The sequence below is a fragment of the Arachis ipaensis genome, chromosome B4 (genome assembly GCF_059453495.1).
Source record: "Arachis ipaensis isolate K30076 ecotype BB chromosome B4, ASM5945349v1, whole genome shotgun sequence".
Taxonomy (NCBI): Eukaryota; Viridiplantae; Streptophyta; class Magnoliopsida; order Fabales; family Fabaceae; genus Arachis; species Arachis ipaensis.
In genome coordinates this window covers 126,628,752-126,653,342 of record NC_142439.1, presented here as the reverse complement: position 1 = coordinate 126,653,342, position 24,591 = coordinate 126,628,752, and the positions used below count along the sequence as shown (strand labels likewise).

At 36.6% G+C, this 24,591-nt stretch overlaps 1 protein-coding gene across 2 annotated transcripts; it reads right to left on the bottom strand.

Annotated features, from left to right (window-relative positions):
* Window positions 1-685: 685 nt before the first annotated feature.
* LOC107639754 (uncharacterized) lies at window positions 686-4,676 on the bottom strand. Of its 2 annotated transcripts, XM_016343348.3 has the most exons (8): window positions 4,229-4,676; window positions 3,514-3,664; window positions 3,293-3,418; window positions 2,759-2,839; window positions 2,038-2,230; window positions 1,524-1,794; window positions 1,204-1,416; window positions 686-1,130 (listed from the first exon to the last, which is right to left on the bottom strand). In XM_016343348.3, exons 1-8 carry the CDS (start codon window positions 4,605-4,607, stop codon window positions 1,096-1,098), a joined length of 1,449 nt encoding a protein of 482 aa, XP_016198834.1. In that variant the 5' UTR covers window positions 4,608-4,676; the 3' UTR covers window positions 686-1,095. The 2 variants fall into 2 exon arrangements, with proteins under 2 accessions (XP_016198834.1, XP_016198833.1); XM_016343347.3 differs by having other exon boundaries at window positions 1,020-1,416.
* Window positions 4,677-24,591: the final 19,915 nt, after the last annotated feature.

Here is a 24,591-nt window from a genome sequence, read left to right as displayed (position 1 = left end):
TTTTAAATATTTACTTAACTAAGGAAATCATTGAAATATACTATAATTTTAAAATTTTAAAATAAGTTTACAAAATTACTCTTGATAGCAGTAATTATGAAGTGGATATTATCAATTTATGTTAGGTAATCTCATTGTAATTTTAATTTGTTGGAAATGAACTTTGTATTGAGAATAAAATTCCTTAAATAAAAGGCATATCATTAATTTAGAAATGACAATATCTACTCTCTGATAATTATTCTCTTTAATTATTTCATTAATTTATTTTTTTTTGCTTGTTAAGTTAGGCCTTACGATTGAAAAAAGAAAGTTAATGCTATATTGATTTGCTAAGTAGAAAATTATTTGTGAAAATAAATACACAAAAAATAAAGTTGACACTTATATTAGAATGGAGTAATATATACTAATTTCCTATGAGCTAAGCTTGTTTTGTTTTTCCCTCTATAAAACTTCAATAGAAACTCAAAAACCAAATCAATCCAAACCAGCAAGTTGGTACTGGTTTAGTTCTTTAAATATAATCAAATTAAACCAAACAAACCGAAATGAGATTTATAGGCTTTTCCTGAGTTAGCATGAAAATGAAAAAGGTGTAGATGCATGCAAAACTTAGAATAGCACTACAACTATTGTTCACATGTTCATGTCTTCAACTCATGAGGCAAAAACACATGTAATGTGCCTTTTCAACACACACAGTTACCACCTTTGAATTCCAAGAAATCATTAGAATACAAGTACAATTTCTCATCTGTCTCATAGACCTAAAATATTCATTGCACTATACACCCAAAACCCTTTGAACCTAAATCAAAGTAAAAAATATATAATATGCATCATTTTTTTTTGTTACTCAAGTAACTAATTCACTCCAACTGGTCCTATGCATATCACCTATTGCTACTTAACAACACATGAACAAATGGTACATTGCCTGTAACAATCCCATCATAAACGTTGAGCTCGGTAGCTAGGACTGGACAGAGGTACAGAGATAAAGAGACACAAAAATGTGCTTGAAGTTGGAGATAGGTACAATTTTCCTACATAAATTTTGTCTTTCTGTGTTCCCAGCTATCAAATCACAGCTCAAGCACAAAAAGCGGAACATGGAGTTCCTTGATCTGTACGGCACATAGAAAACATGAAAATATTGTATTTAGTTAGACCATACATGGATGAGACCATGTCTGTTACCGGTATATATCTCATTTCGATCTTCATCGAAAAAGAGGGCAGTTATGTCCTCCAAAGCCTCCGCCACAGTGCTCCTTATTTGAGATGAATGATTGCGCCGACAACTGCAACCAGTTCCACTGCACTCATCTGATTTGGTGCTGCTATTCGACGCATTAATTTTAGCGAGACATTTCCCGGTCAAGATATTGCTGACATTAATGGAGCCAGCAGCTGCATTACGAGGCAAATTATAATGATATTAAATCACTTTCGCAAATTGAAAGTTGTTCATGATTAATATGTTTAGAAACTAAAGAACTAAGCTCAAAGGGAATTACCATTTCCTTCCAACCATTGAACATCGGAATCAGCCCTGCAATAAGATATGATCAGATCTTGATCACTTGTTATGTATATGTTATTTGTATTGCAATCAGGATGCCATAACAGGTGATCCTCAAATGACGTAACAAGTTCTCCGCGAAAGTTCCACACAGAAACTGTTCGGTTTCTGAAAGTAAGGAACAATTGATTCTCATATAGGAAGATAAATGCTGATGGAGTCATGAACTCAGTTCTGCTTATCTCTGTCAGTTCAGCATTTCGAACCTACAAATAAAATAAATTACTTTCATTCATAAATTAGTTTTAAAAGAGAAGTAAAAGACATTATATTAAAAATGGACTTTTTCTAGTGAAGGCTCTCTTTAAGGATACAAAACTTTTAAATAACATTAAATGCAAGAAAAACTTAACCTTCAACTTTTGCATCCTTAAAGAACTCGCTGGCACACTTATCAGCAAAACCCAAAAAAAAAAAAATGATAATAAAACAATAAAAGCAAGGCATACGTCAAGAATCTGAAGGTTCTCATTTTCTTGCTTGACCAGAAGCTTTTCATTGAATTGCTCTATGAAATCCACCTTTTTATTCCGATGAAGTAGATGATTGAATGATTTGAGGACTGTGCCATCTTCGATGGACAGAATCTGAAGGGGAATATGGCCGCTGGATCTATTGAAAATTAATAACATGATACCAGGGCTGCAACAAATGATCAACTAATTAAGCTCCAAAATGATACACCAATGTTTCACGTAGATTGTACATTGCCAAAAATTTTACAAAGACCAGTTACGTTAGTTGAAAAAGACATGCAAGGCACACTTAAAAGTGTCTGAAAATGCCGAGAAATAACAGTTCCAGAAAGAAATAGTGACATAAAATTCTGAGATAGCAGCATATTAGAAATAATAAAATACCCATCAGGAAAAAAATCCTTATGGCGCTTAAGAATCTACAAGTGTTATTACTAATTTTAATATGCACTTGTGTCCTAATAAATAAATTAACATTAGCTGAAAGAAGCTTTAGACTTCCAAAAAGGTTTATCATGGAACTCAAAAACTATTAGATAAATTAGTTAGGAATATTGAAGAATTTCACAAAAACATCTGGATCAAGTGAACAAGCCATTTGTATCCGGAATACAGAACTTAAGAGCAGACTTAGAGAGGTTACTTAGTACAATGGAACTTGAATCTGGAAGTCAATCCAAAGAAGAGAATGTACCTGATCTTGATTTCTTGAACATGCCTATCTGAGATGGAGTATAACAATGTATAGTTTTTAAGATCAAAGACCTTGTATACACTGATACCATTTTATGAATGTGGTTAGACAGAATAAGCAGGAAATAACAATCAATTTGGTAGTGAGTTTTCATCTGCTGATCAATTTGGTTCCTAGAAGTTTTATAACCGTGAATCAAGTTAATCCCTCTCATAGATTCCGTTTTGACACCTTGATAGGATGTTGACCCGGACAGTTAAGTGTCACGTGTCTCAAAATAGTAACCTATCAAATGATGTGGCATGCCAGTCAGAAAATCATTTTGTGACTTGTAGCATTGTCAAACCATGTTAACATGCCATGTGGCACTTAACGGTCCACTTCAACATCCCACAAATGGCGTCAAAATGGAATCTGTGCATGATTCACGGTTATAAAACTCAAAGACCAAATTAATTATTGTCTCTAATAAACAATGGGTAAACAAAACAACACTATAGTAGACTAAAATAGAGAAGTAAATGAGGAAGATACCTATCCTGTGCAGAGTAAGTTAGGACCTTTCCGTTAACATCGTCAAACTCTACAAAACCGGGCCATTTCAAGGACTCGGACTCAAAGAGAGGAAACCCATCGTCTGGCCTACCCCTTCGTATGTATCTATGAACAGATATGAAAGCGAATGTAAGCAAAAAAGATTCAGAAATAGCAATCAAAGAGGAAGATTTGAAAGCACAGCTGCAGGATATACGCACTCAATCCCAGTGGATCTGCATTTCAAGGAGCTGAAGTTTTCAGAAGCATAAACAGACACTGTAATAAGTGAGTCATTGTTCTTATTATAGAAGAGACTTCGAATCACTTCATCAGGGGACACATTCAAAAAGCAAACCCTTTCATTTGTATCTGCAAGTAATCGAATTGAACAATCAACTAATTTGTATTCTCAAGTCTCAACACTATGGGAAGCACCACACAAAACCAGAATAGGTACCAATTCACAGTTTCTCCATTCAATTGAGCATTCCATTCACAAAAATAAATAACCAATTTACATGTATTCAGCACAATGACAATTTTGATCAAAATCAAACAAAGGGAAATGGCAATGAAAATGGGCATCAGAAAACTCAAAACCCCAATTAATTGTGCTTGCAATAGACCATCCCAATTCACCAATTCAAAAACTATAAAACTCCAATTCCATCGATTCAGCACAATAAGGGCTAATGCCAATGGCTACTGGTACCCACCCATCCACGCATAAAGATCAAACCCCAATTCATTTATACATACAAAAGACCACCCCCATTAACTAAAAATCATAGAATCAATGAATTCAGCACAATCACAACAATGATCAACAAAAAGGTAATGCAAATGTTCATTGAAAGTTTCAATTTTTAAGGTGCCCACAAAAGAAAAAAACAACTTTTCCAACTAAAGGGTAACACAATTCAGAACCCTCACCTCTACTAAAAGCAGCACAAAGACCAGAATGGCAAAGCGCAAAGACCAAGTTCTTAGCAGCAACGATCTCAACAAGCTTGCTTCTTTTCATGAAGAAGGGCAAAATGGAAGAAGGAGAAGAAGAAGAAGAATTGGTAGAAGAAGGTTTACGATCATGAGTGTCATACTCTTGAACCAAGCGCATGGTGCTGAATCTCTGGTGTGCAGTGGTTGTTGCGAATGCCCGGTGGGGCTTGGGGCAAATCTCGCGGGATTGGAGCTTTTTGACGATGCTGTTATGGTTAACACTGCCATTGGTGGAAGCTCTTCTTCTTCTTCCACCTTTGCTTGCAACTATTCTTCTGCTGCTATATCTTGCTGATATTCTTCTTCCTTCCATTCTCTCTCTCTCTCTTCGGTCTCAAATCCACAACTTCAATTCAATTCAATTCATCATGCTTTTCTTTCAAGCATATATTTAAATACCATAAATTATATATAATTTTCCATAATCTATATATATGTGAATTTTTTTTTACTTCTAAAAATTCTCCTTTTTTTTTTTTTGAAAAGTTAGGATTTAACATTTATAATTTAGTGTTTAAAGTTAAAGATTTATGATACTTTTAAAGGCTAAATTAAAAGGTTTAAAATGTCGGTTGATTTATACACAATTTTTTAGAGAATCAATTTGAACATCAAGTCAAAAATTGGTTTTTTTTTTTTGGTGACTGAAATAAATTAAACAAAGAAAAACAAAAGAAACAAAACAAGGAACTGCTTAAATAGAGGGACAGTCCCGTTTAAGACTACTCTTAAACTCCTCCCAAGGTGAAAGAAGCTCCACATGCGAAAGTTGTAACTTCATCGCCATCTTTGCCATAGTATCTGCCACCGTGTTTGCATCTCTCATAATCAAACGAAAGTCAACACGCCAATTCCAATGCATGATATCTCTTATTTTGAGCACCAGTGGATCAATAAACCCAAAACCATCTTGAGTAACAAGATTAAATGCTTCCACACAATCCGTCTCACAAATAACATCTCGTTGACCCACATCCCAAGCTAAGAGATATCCTCTCCAAATAGCAAACAATTCTCCTTGAAGAATACTATTACTCTCAATCATTCCCAAACACCCCCTTTGCCAGCTCCCATTACAATCTCTAATAACACAAGCAAAACCAACACTATCACCCGAACCAAAATAACTAGCATCACAATTAATCTTAAAAGTACCAATGGATGGGGGATTCCAAAAACCATTTAGAGTAGAGGGAAGGGACATACGTTGTAATTCAAAAATATTTCTAAGCTCCTTTTCTGAAGTTAATGCCAGACAAATGACTTTTTCCGGAGGCCAAGTTTCATGGGGATTAAAGATGTCGTGGCTTGCCAAAAATTGGTTTAGACAACAGTGACAATTGCCAAAATATTTTCTGTTTTTTTTTTTTTTTTTTTTTTTTGCTTGGTAAGTGTTAATAGTGAAATTGTTCAAACCAGTTATATGAATAATATTTCCTAATACTTAATTAATATATATATTAATTAAGTATTAGGAAATATTATTCATATAAGTGGTTTGAATATATATATTGCACTTATTTTCCAATGTTTTTATCAACCCATTTTGTTTTTATTTACCTTAGTCTGATGGTTACCATTTTTCATTATATATAACAGTACTTATTTCAAGATGGAATGAGCAAATGAGATATGTTGTACAAAATAAGTTTGTAGGTCTCATTAACTTGGGTTCATGTTCGTGGCTTACTATTGATCTCATGGATTTTTTATCTAAATAAATTTAAAAAAAATATTTATTGAAATAAATAATTTATAAAATAATTATAAAAATATGTAACATGTCTTATCTTATTTATAGTGTAAACAACATACGCATAAACTTATCTCATTTACACTATAAACGAGATACGTGATAAATTATAACATTTACAGTATAAATCAGGTATAGTATGATAAATTTTCAACAGCTATAAAAAAGATGTGCAACCTTTGGTATTCTCTACACATATTTCATATCTTCTTTTCTTCCGTTTTTCTTCCAAAAAATAAGCAAAAATGTCCAGTAGTAGTGGATATGTGGTTGTCTGTGTGTATCCCAATTGTCGTATGAGAAACAGTGACAATGGGGTGATATTTGATTGTGATAATCTGTTAATGTTGCGTACTCGGCGAGTAAGTTCTTTGTCCAAGTTGAAGAGTCTGATATTGAATAACCTTGATGGTTTAGGGAGAAAGAAGATCAAAAGGGTGGGGTATAGGTTGCTAGCACCGTTGGGAAACGAAATTTTTCGGTTTCGTCTATTTCGGCTCCATAGCGACGAGCATGTGTGCTTCATGTTTGACATCCATGGGAGAATCATGGCGGAACAAGTGATGGAGCTTTTCACGGAGGTTGGTGATGTTGGTGGCGGTAGATCTGTCCACTCGACATTTGTGCAGGATGACCCACCTCTCGCACCACCACTGATTCATGTTGCTATTCCAGTGCAAGACATGGACGTGGATGATGAGACTCTGAAGAAGAGTATGTTGCGGATAGCAACGATAGTGGTTCTTCTGAAGATGATGAGGAGGAAGAGTTTATACCAAAGACGCCTATGTTTTGCCTTCCCTCCCCCCTCCCCCACTCGATTCTAGCGCTATCAGATGTACCAAGTCACTATCATGCGTTGGATCCAGATGCGATGCATGAGAAATCTTCGTTTTCCAACACCGGAGAATACGATTACAACCTAGACGGTGAGGTAGAGTTTCGGGTCGGTCACAGATTCAAAAGCAGAGATGCAATAATGCAGGGTATGAAGAACTATAGCATTCGCAGAAGTGCTGAGTATCGGATGGTCGAATTGGACCGATTAAAATACCATGTGCATCGCCACCAAGTTGCAACTGGATGTCCCTGGAGTCTTCATGTAGCGCTCCTGCAGAACCTCAGATACTGGTGAGGTCAAGTTTAATTGTGGCATATTTACTCATTTATGATTGTTATACCTGGTGTAGTTTCCAACCATGAATGTTTTATTTTGTTAGGGAGGGTCGGAGGTTTGGTGGAGCGCATACGTGTTTAGCACCCACCATGTCCCAAGACCATTGACAGTTGGATAGCATCCTCATCTGTAATGTCATCCTGCCATTGATACAGTCTAACACCCATCCGTCAGCATCCCTGTCCTACAGGGTGCAGTTCGGCAAAACTATCACTTCAAACCCTCGTATAGAAAGGTCTGGATGGCGAAGCAAAAGACAATTGCGGAGATATACGGGAACTGGGAGGAGTCATACGATAAGGTGCCGAAGCTGCTACAAGCACTATAGAGTTGTTGTCTCGGAACAATATGTGAGCTCAGGGCCTTATCTTACTATGATGGGCACCTTATGGTCCGCGACTGTATAAAGCATTTTACACAAAAGTACAATCATATCTGTTCCTTTTTATGTCCATTCACACAATCCAGTCAATGTGAAAGGTAGATACTTTTACTAATGTGATGTTACGTAATTGGATGTACGTCGTAAAACTACTATACACTGACAACAACAACAACAGCAGCAAAGCCTTGTTCCACTAGGTGGGGTTGGCTACATGGATTAAATGATGCCATTGAGCTCTGCCATGTATCATGTCTACATAGAGACCGTTTATATGTAGATTTCGTTTGACCACCTCATAGATAGTCTTCCTAGGTCTTCCTCTACCTTTCACCCCTTGTCCATTTTCTATCTCATCCACCCTCCTGACTGGGTGCTCTGTCGGTCTTTTTTTCACATGTCCAAACCACCTGAGACGCAATTCTATAATCTTTTCTATAATAGATGCTACTCCAACTCTCTTTCTTATATCTTCGTTTCTTATTCTATCCAATTGCGTATGACTACTCATCCATCTCAACATCTTTATCTCTGCCACACTTAACTCATGTTCGTGCTCCCCTATAGCCACCCAACACTTTGTACCATAAAGCATAGTCGGTTTGATAGTAGTGCAATAGAATTTACCTTTAAGTTTTAAATGCACTTTTTTGTCACATATAAAACCAGACGCACTCCCCCATTTTGAGCAACCTGCTTGGATCGAATGATTTACATCCTGTTTAATCTCTCCATTATCCTGTATGATGCATCCAAGATACTTTTAACTTTTAACTTTTGCAAGATATTTTCTCCAATCTTCATCTCTGTATTAGAGTTGTGAGAGAGAGAGAGAGAGAGAGAGACTTGTAGAACCTACAAAAATACACCAACTATTTCTCTAAAAAAAATTTTGGAATTTTTTATTTAAATAAAATAACATAAATAGTAAGGTATTTATAAAGTTGCATTACGAGACATATCTCGGATACTGAGGGTATAACCCAAAAAGAGAACATATCTCAACGTCTGGGACCCCGTTCTGTGATTGGGTGATGCCGAGTCATATCCTGGGTGCACCTGGGATATGTATTAGGGCAGAGATCGGGTACTGAGCACTCAAGATATTTGCAAAAACCAAATGGGATCTCAGCACCCGAGATATGTACATGTGAAACACCCTAATTACCTTAAGCCTTACCTCATGCCGTAAAGCAAAGGTTAATCAGAGGTCACGACAATCGTAAGGCTTATACATAAATATATATATAGAAAGGAATAATAATTCTAGAAGCCCTATAAGCTAAAAAAATAGAGTTTCAAAAAGCGCGAAGCGTTCACAGGATAACTATCAGCAAAAAAGACAAGATACAGAAACAAAACAACAAGATATAAGTATATAAGAGAGTATAATAGTCATGAGGAACTAAACTTACGGAGTTTTGAAGGTTATAACAGCATATACAAAATATATCTCTCAAAGTAAGCCTCTAAGGCAAATATAAATACAGAGGTGAGAGAACTAGTCTAAATTATCCAAAATGACAGCAAAATAGAATAAGGTCCTCCACTCTACTACCATCAAGCAACTCACTGAGGTGAGTTGCGACCTGCATCTGAAAAACAACAAGAAAGTATGGAATAAGAATCGGAGGTTTTCAGTATAGTAACAGTAACCAGTGATGTAAGATGTAAGACCCCGGGACCCCAGAGGAAATCCTAGAGCTTCATACCAAACAGATATTCAAGATTAACGAAATAATTAACTTAAACCTTAAATAATAAACAAAGGTATCTAAACTTAGGGGATTTCTAACTAAAACTAGTCATTGCTGCCCCACAGCCTTCACCAACCTACCCTCCGAGCGATCCCATCGCCACCGCCTACCTAACCTCCACAGCACCAGACAATCATAGGTAATGCAAGCAAGTAAAACACAGGTAGAAATCATATATAACAAGTAATTCAAGAATCAAGTAGGCATATTACACAATTAGGCAAACTCAAGTAATCAAATCAAATAAGCACATAAGAGATGCATATGATGAATGCCTGTCCTATTGGCTCGTTATATCACTTGTCGGTCCGTAAATGCTAACCCGACACATCCTTCTGGATGTAGCCTTTTCTGTTACACTAGAGATATAGTGCCCTGCACACTCATGCAGTAGGGAGTCTACTACTCCAGGGATATAGGCCCCACACACTTCATGCAGCAGAGAAAGAAACAACAACAACTACTCATGCAACAGAAAAATCAGCTACGCCGGAGATATAGGCTCCGCACACTCTCAACAACAACTACTCATGCAGCAGAGAAATCTGCCACGCCGAAAATATAGGCTCCGCACACTCCCATATAATCCAATAATTTCCTCATTATTCCTTTCCAAGTTCTAAATTCATCATAACCATCACCGGTTTCTAACTTCTCAAATATCTCTTCAACCACAAACTTCATAACCCAACATTCGCCAATTCAAGCTAGGAAACTACACAAACCTTCCAAACCTAGGTCACCAGCTCTAAACTCATAACTAAAAAATACCCTTTTTATTCCTTTATCATTTCTCTCTTAATTCAAGAACCTAAAACTGGCAAAAAGGCTTTAGACAAGTGTTACGGAAGTTTGCAAGCTTGCCGGGCAAGTAAAACAGTTAAAAACAAGATTTTCGTTGAAAAAATAGGGAAGTGTGCGTGTGCATAGGGTTGTGCATACACACGCCCAGGAGAATTTTCAAGAGGGGTGCGTATCATAGAAGTGTGTGTACGCACAGAAGGTAAAAGTTTTCATTTTAACACACGCACAGATACGTGTGATCACCCTGAACGGATTGCCAATCCTAGCGTGTGCATGCACATAAGTTATGCGCAAGTTGTGCGTACGCACAGCTTGCAAATTTCGCAGGGTGTGTGTGCGTACCAGAGCGTGCTAGCGCTTCCAACAGTAGGCACCTCCCTGTGTGTGCGTGCGTACATCGTGTGTGTACGCACGAGTTTAAAAATACACAGGGTGTGCATGCGCATAAGGTTGTGCGTACGCACAAGTTAAAAATTGCCACTGATCAGATCACGCGCACAGCAGTGTGCGTGCGCACACAAACCAGAAATCACAAATTCTGCAACTTCACAGAATTCAAATTTCTGAGCCAAACTTTCAACGATCATATCTTTCTCTACAAAATCTATACCATTTTAAAGTTCTTTGAATTATCTTTAATTTGATATAAAAATCATTCTGTTTCAAAAACTGTAGATCAGGATATGATCCGCCAAAGTTGGCCTAAAACCCATTTTTACCAAAATCCTTAAAAACTTACTTTTATCAAAACTTTCATTTCAAAACCAAACTAGTCACAATCCAATTACTACCAAAACAACACAAAGTCCACACAACTCATTCTTCAAACTCAACCATCAATAACCTCCCATTTACATTATTCCACACCATCAAAATCATTATTGTCCAACATCTAAAATCATCATAAACACTTATAATTCTCCTCATTCATCAATAACATTTTCATGATTCATCATCAATCATCAACAATACCAACAACTCTCAACAACCATAATAATTCTCAACATTCACCATCAAATCATTAAGCTCCCAAACATTTCACAACAACATTACACATCAATAATTTCTCATACATAGATCCATCACTTACCACCCATCATCATTATCATAATAGTCACCCAACACCAATCTCAACACAACATCAATAATGCATCAAACTTAACACAACATTAATAATCCATCATCAGGCTACATATACTCAAAGTCATCATACATCATAATTATCAACATCTAATTTTAATCCTATCCTATGGTTCACTAGCCTAAGTGTCTAGAGATATTACATATTACATAGAGGAGACCAAAACTATACCTTGGCCGATCCCTAAAAAGCACACCGCACCAAGATTGGAATCCAACAAGCTTTCAACTCACCAACAAGCTACCAAAGCTCAAACTAACATTATATATATATATCAAAATCAAAACCTAAGATACACAAAATAACTAAACACAAGGGTTTAGTAAAATCTTATCTTATCCAACAAGATTATGGATAAAATCCAACAATATCCAATGCTAGATCACCCCTAAACAAACAAAACACAAAAATCTACTCAAGAACTAGAACCAAAATGCACAAGCACTAGGGTAGGAAATTGGAGCTGGAGTTTTAATGTCTTACAAACAATGCCTAACTAGAATCGTACAGCTCGACAAGAGTTTCGTGTGGCCGTAAACTGCTCGTCAATCGAAGCTCTGTAGCTCAAGATATGGCTTGAGGAAGATGGAGGTGAATAGTGCCAAGCCCTCTTCTCCCGCTCTTCTCAAACCAGCGTGCCTCCCTCTCTTTTTGGGTGAAAATCAGCTGATTTGGCTCATTAACTCACTTATATATGTTAGGCATTGGGCTCGATTTGGGCCCGGCCTAATCCGTTAGCGTTTTAGGTCCGTTTGTCCCACTTTGGGCCAAAACCTTTAAGATTAGTGCCCAGTTTACGATTCTAAATTATTTTTGTCTTTTCAAAACAATAAATTTAATTTTCCAAAATACGCAGTACTGAACAGACTAGAACTGGTACTGCCAGCTTAAGCACAGTACGCATTTTTAAAAAAACTTTTCGAAAAAGATACATTTTCCAACTCAAAAAAATTCATTGAAACCAAATTTCACCTTTAAAATTTTCAAATTAAAACTTCTAAATTTGAATCTACTCTGGGCACTTAAAAATTATTATTTTATTAAAACGGTTTCTACGTGAAAAACTTCGGTTCTTACATTCTCCCTTCCTAATAAAATTTTCGCCCTCGAAAATTCGAATCACGTGATATATCCTCCTCAAAACGTTCTATCGTGTCGATGTTCTCTCTCATCTTCTGCTGCGTCACTCTGATTATTCGTCATCACAAATCTGAAATCCTCGGCTACCGCCACTAGAATCTTCCTTTTCCATGGTTTACTTCCAACAAAACTTTAAGCTCTTGTAATCCTAACGGCGACTTTCCAAAAGATAGAACTAAGCTACCCTCAAGTCCAAGCAATACATAATACTCAAAGCATACGCTTACCTCTCATCGGAGAATCTGACCCCGTTGCATCACGTGCATCCAAAGTAAACACACGGCCTAGCTGTTGATTCTGACCCTCATCTCGGTTCCTCCCGCGACGACAATACTTGGATATATGTCCAGGCTTCCCACAAGTAAAACACAGATGACCTCCCCCATATGGTGAAACTGAGCATTGTTGTCCCTTCCGAAGTTCCCATCTCTTTTAAAGCTTTGCCCCCTCGGTGCAAGGTAATCACTACGAGCTCGGTTGTCAGTACAACCTCGATTTTCTCTCGCCTTAGTTATCTCATTGGCACAGTCCTCCACAACTCACACTTTGTTGACTAGTTCCGAGAATATTCTTATCTCCAAGGGAGCTATAGCAGTCATAATGTCGTCCTTGAGGCCTCCTTGATACTTGATACATTTCCAACTCTCATAGGTCTCAGGGGCTCTCTGACATACTCTTGAAAACCTACACAGCTCTTCAAATTTGCTTCTGTACTCTGCTACTGACATTGAGCCTTGCTTCAGCTGCATAAGCTCTAACTCCCTTGCCTCTCTCACCGACTCCGAAAAATACTTCTTATAGAACACCGTTGAAATACATCCCAAGAGATTTCTGCATTCGGAAGTCGCAGCAACTGGCACTCTCCTTGCCACCAATGTTGTGCCTCTCCTAACAGTTGATGGGCCGCAAACTCCACGTACTGGTTAGTTGGGACATGCTGAGCTTGCAATGCACACTCCATAGCTTGGAACCAATTGTCCACTTTCGTAGGGTTAGTCGATCCTCTAAAAGTTGGTGGATGAACTTTCAGAAATGAAGCCAAGGTCATCGGAGCACCTCCCAAGTCATTACCATTTCCGTCTCTATTCCCAGTTCCATTTCCATCTCCGTTTCTATTTTCATTTCCCGCCGGTTGACCCAACCTTTGTACGGCTTGCAACGTTACAGCAGCATTCGCTTCCATGGTATTAGCCAAGTTGGCTATCACCGCCATGAATTCGGCATGGTTATCGGCCGGTCGGTTATTCTCAGTTCCTCCCCGTGTACGAGTACGTCCTCGTCTGTGAGTAGCCATTAGGGTTCCTGTCTACACCAAACAATCGATATTAAGGTGATCAGTCTTAATATCAAAAGTCTAGTGCTTCAATTATCCCAAAAAGGCACTCACAAACAAGCATGCTATGCATATATCAAACAGATAACCCTAACAGCATCAAAGAAAATACACAGAGTATGCAATGAAGCATAATCAGTCCATCCATCAGACTCACGAGGACAAACTGCTCTGATACCACTAAATGTAACACCCAAATTACCCTAAGCCTTACCTCATGCCGTAAAGTAAAGGTTAATCAGAGGTCACGACAATCCTAAGGCTTATGCATAATATATATATATATATATATATATATATATATATATATATATATATATATATATATATATATATAGAAAGGAATAATAATCCTAGAAGTCCGATGAAGATATAAGCTCAAAAAAATAGAGTTTCAAAAAGTGCGAATCGTTCACACGATAACTATTAGCGAAAAAGACAAGATACAGAAACAAAACAACAAGATATAATTATATAAGAGAGTATAATAGTCATGAGGAACTAGCCTCAGCCCGCGGAGTTTTAGGCCGACTAGTCAATATGTAGACTTACAGAGTTTTGAAGGTTATAACAACATATACAAAATATATCTCTCAAAGTAAGTCTCTAAGGCAAATATAAATACAGAGGTGAGAGAACTAGTCTAAATAACCCAAAATGACAGCAAAATAGAATAAGGTCCTCCGTTCTGCTACCATTAAGCAACTCACTGAGGTGGGTTGCGACCTGTATTTAAAAAACAAGAAAGTATGGAATGAGAACTGGAGGTTCTCAGTATAGTAACAATACCCAGTGATATAAGATGTAAGTCCCCGGGACGCCAGAGGCAACCCTAGAGCTTTATACTAAACAAATATTCAAGCTTAACGAAATAATTAATTAAACCTTAAATAATAAACAAAGGTATCTAAACTTAGAAGATTTCTAACTAAAACTAGTCACCGCTGTCCCACGGCCTTCGCCAACCTACCCTCCGAGCGATCCCATCGCCACCGCCTACCTAACATCTTCAGCACCAGACAATCACAGGTAATGCAAGCAAGTAAAACACAAGTAGAAATCATATATAAGAAGTAATTCAAGAAGCAAGTAAGCATATTACACAAGGCAAACTCAAGTAATCAAAGAAAACAAGCACATAAGTGATGCATATGATAAATGCCTGTCCTATTGGCTCATGATATCACTTGTCGGTTTGTAAATGCCAACCTGACACATCCTTCCGGATGTAGCCTTTTCTGCCACGCTAGAGATATAGTGCCCTGCACACTCATGCAACAGCGAATCTGCTACACCAGAGATATAGTGCCCTGCACACTCATGCAGTAGGGAGTCTACTACTCCAGAGATATAGGCCCCGCACACTTCATGCAGTAGAGAAGGAAACAACAACAACTACTCATGCAGCAGAAAAATCTGCCACGATGGAGATATAGGCTCTGCACACTCTCAACAACAACTACTCATGCAGCAGAAAAATCTGCCACGCTGGAGATATAGGCTCCGCACACTCCCATATAATCCAATAATTTCCTCATTATTCCTTTCCAAGTTCTAAATTCATATAACCATCACCGGTTTCTAAGTTCTCAAATATCTCTTCAACCACAAACTTCATAACCCAACATTCGCCAATTCAAGCTAGGAAACTACACAAACCTTCCAAACCTAGGTCACCGGCTCTAAACTCATAACTAAAAAAAATACCCTTTTTATTCCTTTATCATTTCTCCCTTAATTCAAGAACCTAAAACTGGCAAAAAGGCTTTAGACAACTGTTACGGAAGTTTGTAAGCTTGTCGGGCAGGTAAAACAGTTAAAAATAAGGTTTTCGTTGAAAAACAAGGCAGTGTTCGTGCGCATAGGGTTATGCGTACGCACACCAGGAGAATTTTCAAGAGGGGTGCGTACGCATAGAAGTGTGCCTACGCACAGAAGGTAAAAGTTTTCATTTTAACACGCACAGATATGTGCAATCGCCCTGAACAGATTGCCAATCCCAGCGTGTGCGTGCGCACGAGGTTGTGCGTACGCACAGCTTGCAATTTTTGCAGGGTGTGTGTGCGTACCAGAGTGTGCTAACGCTCCCAATAGTAGGCACTTCCCTGTGTGTGCGTACGCACAAGAGTGTGCGTACGCAAGAGTTCAAAAATACACAGGGTGTGCATGCGCACAAGTTAAAAATTGCCACTGATCAGATCACGCGCACAGCAGTGTGCGTGCGCACGCAAACCAGAAATCCCAAATTCTGCAACTTCACAGAATTCAAATTTCTGAACCAAACTTTCAACGATCATATATTTCTCTACAAAATTCATATTTCTACAAAATCTATACCATTTTAAAGTTCTTTGAATTATCTTTAACTTGATATAAAAATCATTCTGTTTTAAAAACTGTAGCTCAAGATATGATTCGCTAAAGTTGGCTTAAAACCCATTTTTACCAAAAAACCTTAAAAACTTACTTTTACGAAAACTCTCATTTCAAAACCGAACTACTCACAATCCAATTACTACCAAAACAACACAAAAGTCCACACAACTCATTCCTCAAACTCAACCATCAATAACCTCCCATTTACACTATTCCACACCATCAAAATCATTATTCTCCAACATCCAAAATCATCATAAACTCCTAATTCTCATAATTCATCAATAACATTTTCATGATTCATCATCAATCATCAACAATACCAACAACTCTCAACAACCATAATAATTCTCAACATTCACCATCAAATCATTAAGCTCCCAAATATTTCACAACAACATTACACATCAATAATTTCTCATACATAGATCCATCACTTACCATCCATCATTATCATAATAGTCACCCAACACCAATCTCAACACAACATCAATAATTCATCAACCTTAACACAACATCAATAATCCATCATCAGGCTACATATACTCAAAGTCATCATACATCATAATTATCAACATCCAATTTCAATCCTATCCTATGGTCCACTAGCCTAAGTGTTGATGCGCGGATAAATGCCGGTTAAGAATTTCTGAAAAGTATTTTCTAAAACAGCGTTGCAAGTACAGCCTTAACCGACGAAACTTTCACTATCAATTTTGAATGTATCATAATTAATAATAAATAACCGGGAGTAGAATCCTGGGTCGTTTCCCTAAGATTTGACACAAGATGTAAATTATTGGTTAGGATTTTCATGAATATTTTTGAAATTGAGAACGGAAAAATAAATAGCTAGAAATTAAAGCTATGAATAACTAGCAAGAGTTGATAATTAATCAAAATAAAAGGCCTTGGTTAGGGGAGAGAATTGAAATTTCTATCCTTGTTGTCTTTCCCAAGTGTAATGATAAAGGTTCATTGCTCCCACTTAGTTATCCTCTAGCAATTGAAGGAAAGTCAAGTGGGCGTCACTAACTCTAGCTCACAAGTCCTAGTCACTTCATGGGAAAGGACTAGAGTTAGTGAGATTTGAGCTAGCAAGCAATTTCCAATTACAGATTAATACTTGGGTATAACAACTCAAGGGGTTCCAATTACTCAACCCCTACCCAAGTTGGAAAATTTACTCCATTAACATGAATGTCATTTTCACAAACACATGGTGGGTGTAAATAAAGACATGACAATTATGAAAAATTAATTAAATCGAAATTAGCACTAACAATAATTAACAATGTTCAAACAAGCAATAAAAATAAACATAAAAATAATTCAATGCATTAATAAAATTCAAAAGTAACAAGATCCAAACATGAATTCAATAACCAAATGGAAAAGAGTATTAAGGGGATTAAAGAAAAAACTAGAAATTAAATGATGAGGAATGAAGGTAGCAGTAGCTCCATCAAGATCCAATTCGAAATAAAAATAAGAATGCCAAAATCCTAGAGAGAAGTAGGAGTTTCTCTCACTAGAATTCAAAAACTAATCAAAAACTAAAGTGAAAAGTGAAGTGTGTTCTGTCTCAGTTCCATCCCAGCCTCTAGTCTGCGTTTTCGGGCTTGAAACTGGGTTCAAATCAGCCCAGAAATCGCCCCCAGCGAATTTTGTTAATTGTTGACGCTCGTCACGCGTATGCGTCAGTCATGCGTGCGCGTCGGTAGGCTCTGCACAAGGTCACGCATACGCGTCGGTGGAAAACGGTGGCTTGATCACGCGTACGCCTCAGACATGCGCGCACGTCACCCCCAGCTCTCTAATCTTCAATTTCTTGTGTTTCTTCCACTTTAGCATGCTTCCTCTTTATCCTCTATATCATTCCTGCTCTATAAATCCTGTAATCACTTAACGCACATATCATGATATCGAATGATAATAACAGAGGATTAAAAAGTAGTGATTTAAAGGCCTAGGAAGCATGTTTTTAATTATAGCACGAAATTGGGACGAAAACTTAAAAACATGCAATTTACATGAATAAGTGTGAGAATAGTTGACAAAACCCACTCAAATTAGTCCAAAATATATCATAAAATAGTGATTTATCAAGTGTCCAGAGATATTACATATTACATAAAAGAGACCGAAACCATACCTTGGCCGATCCCTAAAAAGCACACCGCACCAAGATTGGAATCCAACAAGCTTTCAACTCACCAACAAGCCACCAAAGCTCAAACTAGCATCATATATATATCAAAATCAAAACCTAAGATACACAAAACAACTAAACACAAGAGTTTAGTAAAACCTTACTTTACCTAATGAGATTAGGAGTAAAACCCAAAAATATACAATGCTAGATCACCCCTAAACAAACAAAACACAAAAATCTACTCAAGAACTAGAACCAAAAACGCACAAGAGCTAGGGCAGGAAAGTGGAGATAGAGTTTTGATGTCTTACTAACAATGCCTAGTTAGAATCGAAGAGCTCGACAAGAGCTTCGCGTGGCCTCAAACGGCTCGTCAATCGGAGCTCCGTAGCTCAAGATATGGCTTGAGGAAGATGGAGGTGAATAGTGCTAAGCCCTCTTCTCCCTCTCTTCTCAAACCAGCGTGCCTCCCTCTCTTTTTGGGTGAAAATGAGCTGATTTGGCTCATTAACTCACTTATATATATTGGGCCTTGGGTCCGGTCCAACCCGTTAACATTTTAGGTCCATTTTGCCCACTTTAGGCCAAAACCTTTAAGATTAGTGCCCAGTTTTCGATTCTAAATTATTTTTGTCTTTTCAAAACAATAAATTTAATTTTTCAAAATACGCAGTATTGAGCAGACTAGAGCCGGTACTGCCGGCTTAAGTACCAGTATGCATTTTTAAAAGAAAAATTTCAAGAAAGATACATTTTCCAACTATGAAAAATTCATTGAAACCAAATTTCACCTTAAAATTTTTCAAATTAAAACTTCTAAATTTGAATCTACTCTGAAAACTTAAAAATTATTATTTTATTAAAATGGTTTCTACGTGAAAAACTCTAATTCTTACAACATGCTCCGTGATTGGGATATCAGCATCCGAGATACACTCGCATGCTTATATAATGTCACAGCATTTGAGATTCTTGTTCTAAACGCTTTAGTTCAAGTTTCTTTAGGAAGTATGGCCCCTCTGGTCCGCGAAAAAGATATTAACAGACTGAATGCTACTTGGCACGTAGCTGGAGCTTTAGACTTGAGGTTAGTAGTTTTTTCTTAGTTTATTTTTAGTGAATAATAAGTTTAGATGTTTAGTGTTTAATAACTTAGTTAATATGGTAGATATAGTGAGTAGACTAAGTTAGAAGATCTATATTAGTTTCGTTGGTATACCTAATATGGTTTTATAATATATATAATTGATTGTAAGTAATTCTTACTTAAGTTAAATAAATAAAATAGGTAAATAATTGTGAGTTAATTTAAATAAATAAAATAAATAACTCTCAATTAACATGTTAGTCCAATTAATAGATATCTGCTGCATTTAATATAATTATTTATTTAGGAGGTTTATAATTTTTAGTAATCTGTAGAAAAGGAATAATAATTATGAGAGAAAAGGAATCATAATTATTTATCTAGGAGGTTTATAATTGTTAGTAATTTTCAGTTTGACGAGCCAGACTCGATTTATGAGAAAAAAGGAATAATAATAATAATATATTATTATTATATTAATATTTTAAAGATGTTTGAACAATATTATAATATCATCTGATCTGTTTTAGTTAAAAATAGGAGATCGATTTAACCGGGTTCACAGTCTACTGGTGCATGTTAATACCAGCACTCTCTGATGACTTTAGCAATACTAATGCCTCATCATATATCTTCTAATCTCATGTTAATCATGTTACTAGTGTCATCTATGCTAGTAGCTCAGATATTGATCTCTAGATGTGTTTTTACTTGTGTTCTAATACAACTAGTTTTATTAATTATACATATGAGATATTTTAATATTATTTTAATCCATCTCTAAGCCAATCAATCACAGCTCACCCTACACCCCCAAGACTCCCAAGGCTGCTTCATTTCTTCATTGTGGCCGAAAACTTGAAGGAGAGAAAAGAGAGAAAGTTCTTAGTTCATAAATCTTGAAAGCTTGATTTCTTCCGAACTAAAACTCAAATCGAAACTCCAATTAGACTAAAATGATCATCTCTTCTTTCTCTTCAAAATCATATGACTAATCAAGGCTGGAATTAAGGAATCGTGCTTAGCTTGACTTGAGGGCCAAAAACCTCCAATTTCCAGCAAGATTAAGGAGAAAAAAAAGTGCTTAAAGAACACCCTAAGGAGCAACCGAATTTAAGACAGCAAATCAAGGTAGAATTTGGTAAAATTAATCTTGATTAATTATGTTTGATTATGATATAGTTTGGTTATATTTGAAATTAATTGTTTATATGAGTGATTCTTGTTAAAATTTTAGTAAAAATTTGATGAAATTCAACCATGAATTTGTGTTCTTCATGGCTGCTGGAAACTGAACCCTAACCTCCCAAATTAGAGGTGATTTTGTGTTGAAATCAAGTGAAAAAGATGTGGCTTTAGTGGCTGCCAATTTATTGTGAATTATGGTAAAAATTTGTTATTAAAAAGATTAAAAAACGAGTAAAAACAGAAAAAGAATCTGAAGAATTTATGAAGACCACAAAAAACATTTCGAGTGTGATGAAGAATAGTGAAGAACACCTTTTAGATATTAAAAAGGGTAAGGTTGTAATTATTTTGGTGTTTGTGGGATAAAATTATAAATATAAAAAGTTTAGGGAGTTAAAGTAAAAAAATTAAAAGTTATGCCTGATAAAAAGTAAATTTATAAAGTTTTTAGAGTAAAAAGGGGTAATTTTTGAAAAATAGTAATAAATTAATAAATAATAATAAAATATTAAATAATATTATTTAATTAATAATAATATTTTATTAAAAATAATAAAATAATACAAAAAAGACAATTTTTTCTAAAAGTTTTAAGAAGACAACTTTAAACTCAGAATCTTTGAATTATCTTCATAAAACACTTAGGGAGTGGTAATAACATATTAGTGAGGCAAAGATAAAAGAAAGTTAAAAATTTGAAGAAAAGATGAAAATCGCAGAAAAGTCGGTAAAGTTTTAATGACAGAGAATAATGGTGACTAGTGAGCAATCTAGGAGCAACATAGTTAGTATTTGAATTGCGCTTAGGGTTAGGTATTATATGAAAAGTCATACTGGTTCAGCATAGACTTAATGAATCTATACTTGGGACATGCTGACTATTCATACCGAGATTGACATAAGCTATATAAACAAACGTTAAGAAGAGAAACAAGGGCAACACAAAGAGGTAAAGAGAAAAGACGAACAAGAGAAAGAGAAATGAAGCGTAAAACACTTATTATATGTTCATCTGCTGCAAGAAGGCAGTCAGATAGATGGTGGTGCGACCACTGAGAATGCTTTTCTGGGATACTATAATGCTATGATGTAAGACAAAGGTCGCTTACAGAGGTATCGAGACTTACATTATTAAAGTGTACTCCTGTAAGACAAAGGGTGCTTACAGTAAGTGTGTTGTACTCCTGTAAGACAAAGGTTGTTTACAGTCAGTGTGCTGGACATATATAGGCTAACAAGCGCCGCCCTGCAAGATAAAGGTTGCTTGCTATGGGTATTGCCAATAGGAAAGCCTTATCCAGACAAAAGTTGCTGGGTAATGTCGGGAGCGGGTTAGTAACTGACAGATGAGCTCATTACCTGTACTAGGGCCAGACATGCATCATTCTTGTGTGTGCACCATTCTCTGTTACATTTTCTCTGAGTTGTGCTTTATTTCTTGTATTTTTCTATTTGTACTCTATTTTTTATTTTCTCTGTTTTTTTCTGCTTTTCTGTTTATCTATTTTCCTTGCTTTCCTCTATCTTCTGCAAAGTATATTAATGTATGAAAAAGCACGACGAAGCCGATTAACATGACTGATTAACCCGAATCTACTAAGAACTTTCTAGTTCTTATCCCTTCTCTCCCTCTTCAGATGGAAGCAGGAGTATCCTTCTGTAATCTTCTGATAATCGTTTCACAAAGAGGATTCCGCTCTAGGTAGTCTTCTGAGCTTAGAGTAGATCTCTTACTCTGTTTATATGTAAATACTGTGAGACCAGCCAACATCTGCACCCCGTTTGAATACGAACTTTAACCTAAATTCTTTGTGCGAGGCTCATGTTATGTGGCTACTTGATGGAGTACCAGTGAGATGTCCTAAGACAATGTATGATTGTACAGAGGAGGAGTAGATGATGTTTCGCCTTTTTGATGACGTTCTACTTGACTTGAGTTTTGAAGACCTAGGACGTACTTTTCCTCGCTTTTGTAGTTTTGAGGGTTTAGGTGAGTATAGAGTCTAGACTAGTTTGGGCATCAGCTTAGGGACTTCTTGAACAGGTCAAGGCCTGAAAATGTTGTATGTATATATATGTATATAGTTACTATCTAGCTATTTCTAGAGGGTGTTCTAACTGACATCTATACTCTAATAAAGGGTGGATATCTGTTTGTGGTTAATTGTTGGTGATATACATATGTGTGGTTGTTATATAAATATTTTACATGTTATTATTTGTCAATTAGTTATGAATGATCCACTTATCAATCCAAATGTTAGATCAAACATTTTAAAAAAATTACCTCGTAAAATAGCAATGTTTTAACAACGAATCAGGCTCATATAATAAATAATAGTTAAAGTTAAGGAAAGTAAATGGTAGTGCTCGATTTTTAGTATGATCATGACGTACCGGAAATTGGGTCATTACACCGTGTGACCCTGGGTCTCCCTCCGCCGGATATCCTGTTGCCTTATATAAGAAATGCTGGATTTTGGCATGCACTAGAGTTAAGAGATTTCGTGTTTGATAATTCCTCGATCTTTGTATTTGTTGAGCGGTGGAGCCCCGTGACTCACACGTTCCACTTTCCATGGGGTGAGGTCAGCATTACGCTCCACGATGCTACCTACCACATTGGTCTGCGCACTGGTGGAGAGCCGATCGAGGATTGCACCAGAGACTTCCAGCGATGGCATGGACACCCCATGTGGGAGTGGGTTGAGAATTTACTTGGCGACAGGCCACCAACACAGCTGGAGGAAGCGAAGCAAGTTTTCAGGGTGAGGATGACCTAGCTGAGGGACAAGGTTGCACACATTCCAGAAGGTGCAGCTTGATGAGTCCATATTTGATGATATATTTTGACTCAATTTGGATGGATTCTAGCACATGAACTCACACTTAAGCACCAAAATAGCATACTTTTGTGTTTGATCCCTAATTGACCCTAAATGTGAAAACATGCATTTTTGTGCTTAAATCGAGTAATTTAATTCCACTTTTATGCCATTCGATGCCGCGATATGTTTTGTGAGTGATTTCAGGTCATTTTGGCAAGATTGGCTAAGCAAAAGTGGAAGAAGGCATGTAGAAGGGAGAACACATGAAGAAAACAAGGAAAAGCACACACAGCAAGGTGTGCGTGCACACAAGCAAGCGTGCGTACGCACAAGACCGAATCAGCCAAGTGTACGTGCACACAAGCACATGTGCGTCCGCATAGATCCCTGCATGTGATTTTATTAATGAAACGCGTGCTATGCATTTTTTGAGGGCTTTTGGCCCATTTTGGAAGGCTTGGATGCTGATTTTGGAGTGCTATATAAGGGGAATTCAACACATATGAAGGGGAGGCTTTCATTAGATTAGATTAGGTAGAAAATGCATTAGGAGTAGGAGTAGGAGTAGAGTAGAAAATGCTCTCTTAGGGTTTAATTTCCATCTCCATTGTAGCATTTTATAGAAGCTTTGATCTTTGATTTTGCTCCTTTCATTGTCAGCACTCTCAATTTCACCTTTAATTATAGCACTTTTACTTTCAATTGCTTTGGTTCAAGTTACTTGTTTATAATTGCAATTTTGTATTTCTTGAAGTTTTGATCAATGAATTTTATGTTTCATGTTGCCTTTATGTTTGATTGCTTGTTTATGTTTGGTTTTGTTGATAATTAGTTATAGTTTTCCATTTTATTTTGTAATTTTCCATGTTTTACTTTTATGCACACAAGGTGTTTGTGAAAATGCCAACTTTAGAATTTGAGTAGATTTTTCCACCTTGGCTTGTGGTTTGAGTTCCTAGGATACTAGAGTCATAATGTCCGACATTTAGTGGTAATTCTTGGATAGTTAGTTGACTCTTGTTTCCATTGACGCTAGCTTTTTATCAACTAGTTTGGTAAGTTATCTAGGACTTATGGATTAAGGTCAATTATGCTTGCTTGACTTACTCCTCGATGTAAGGGGTTAACTAGGCGAGATTGACTCATCATAATTACCATAGTTATGGTTATGGCGAT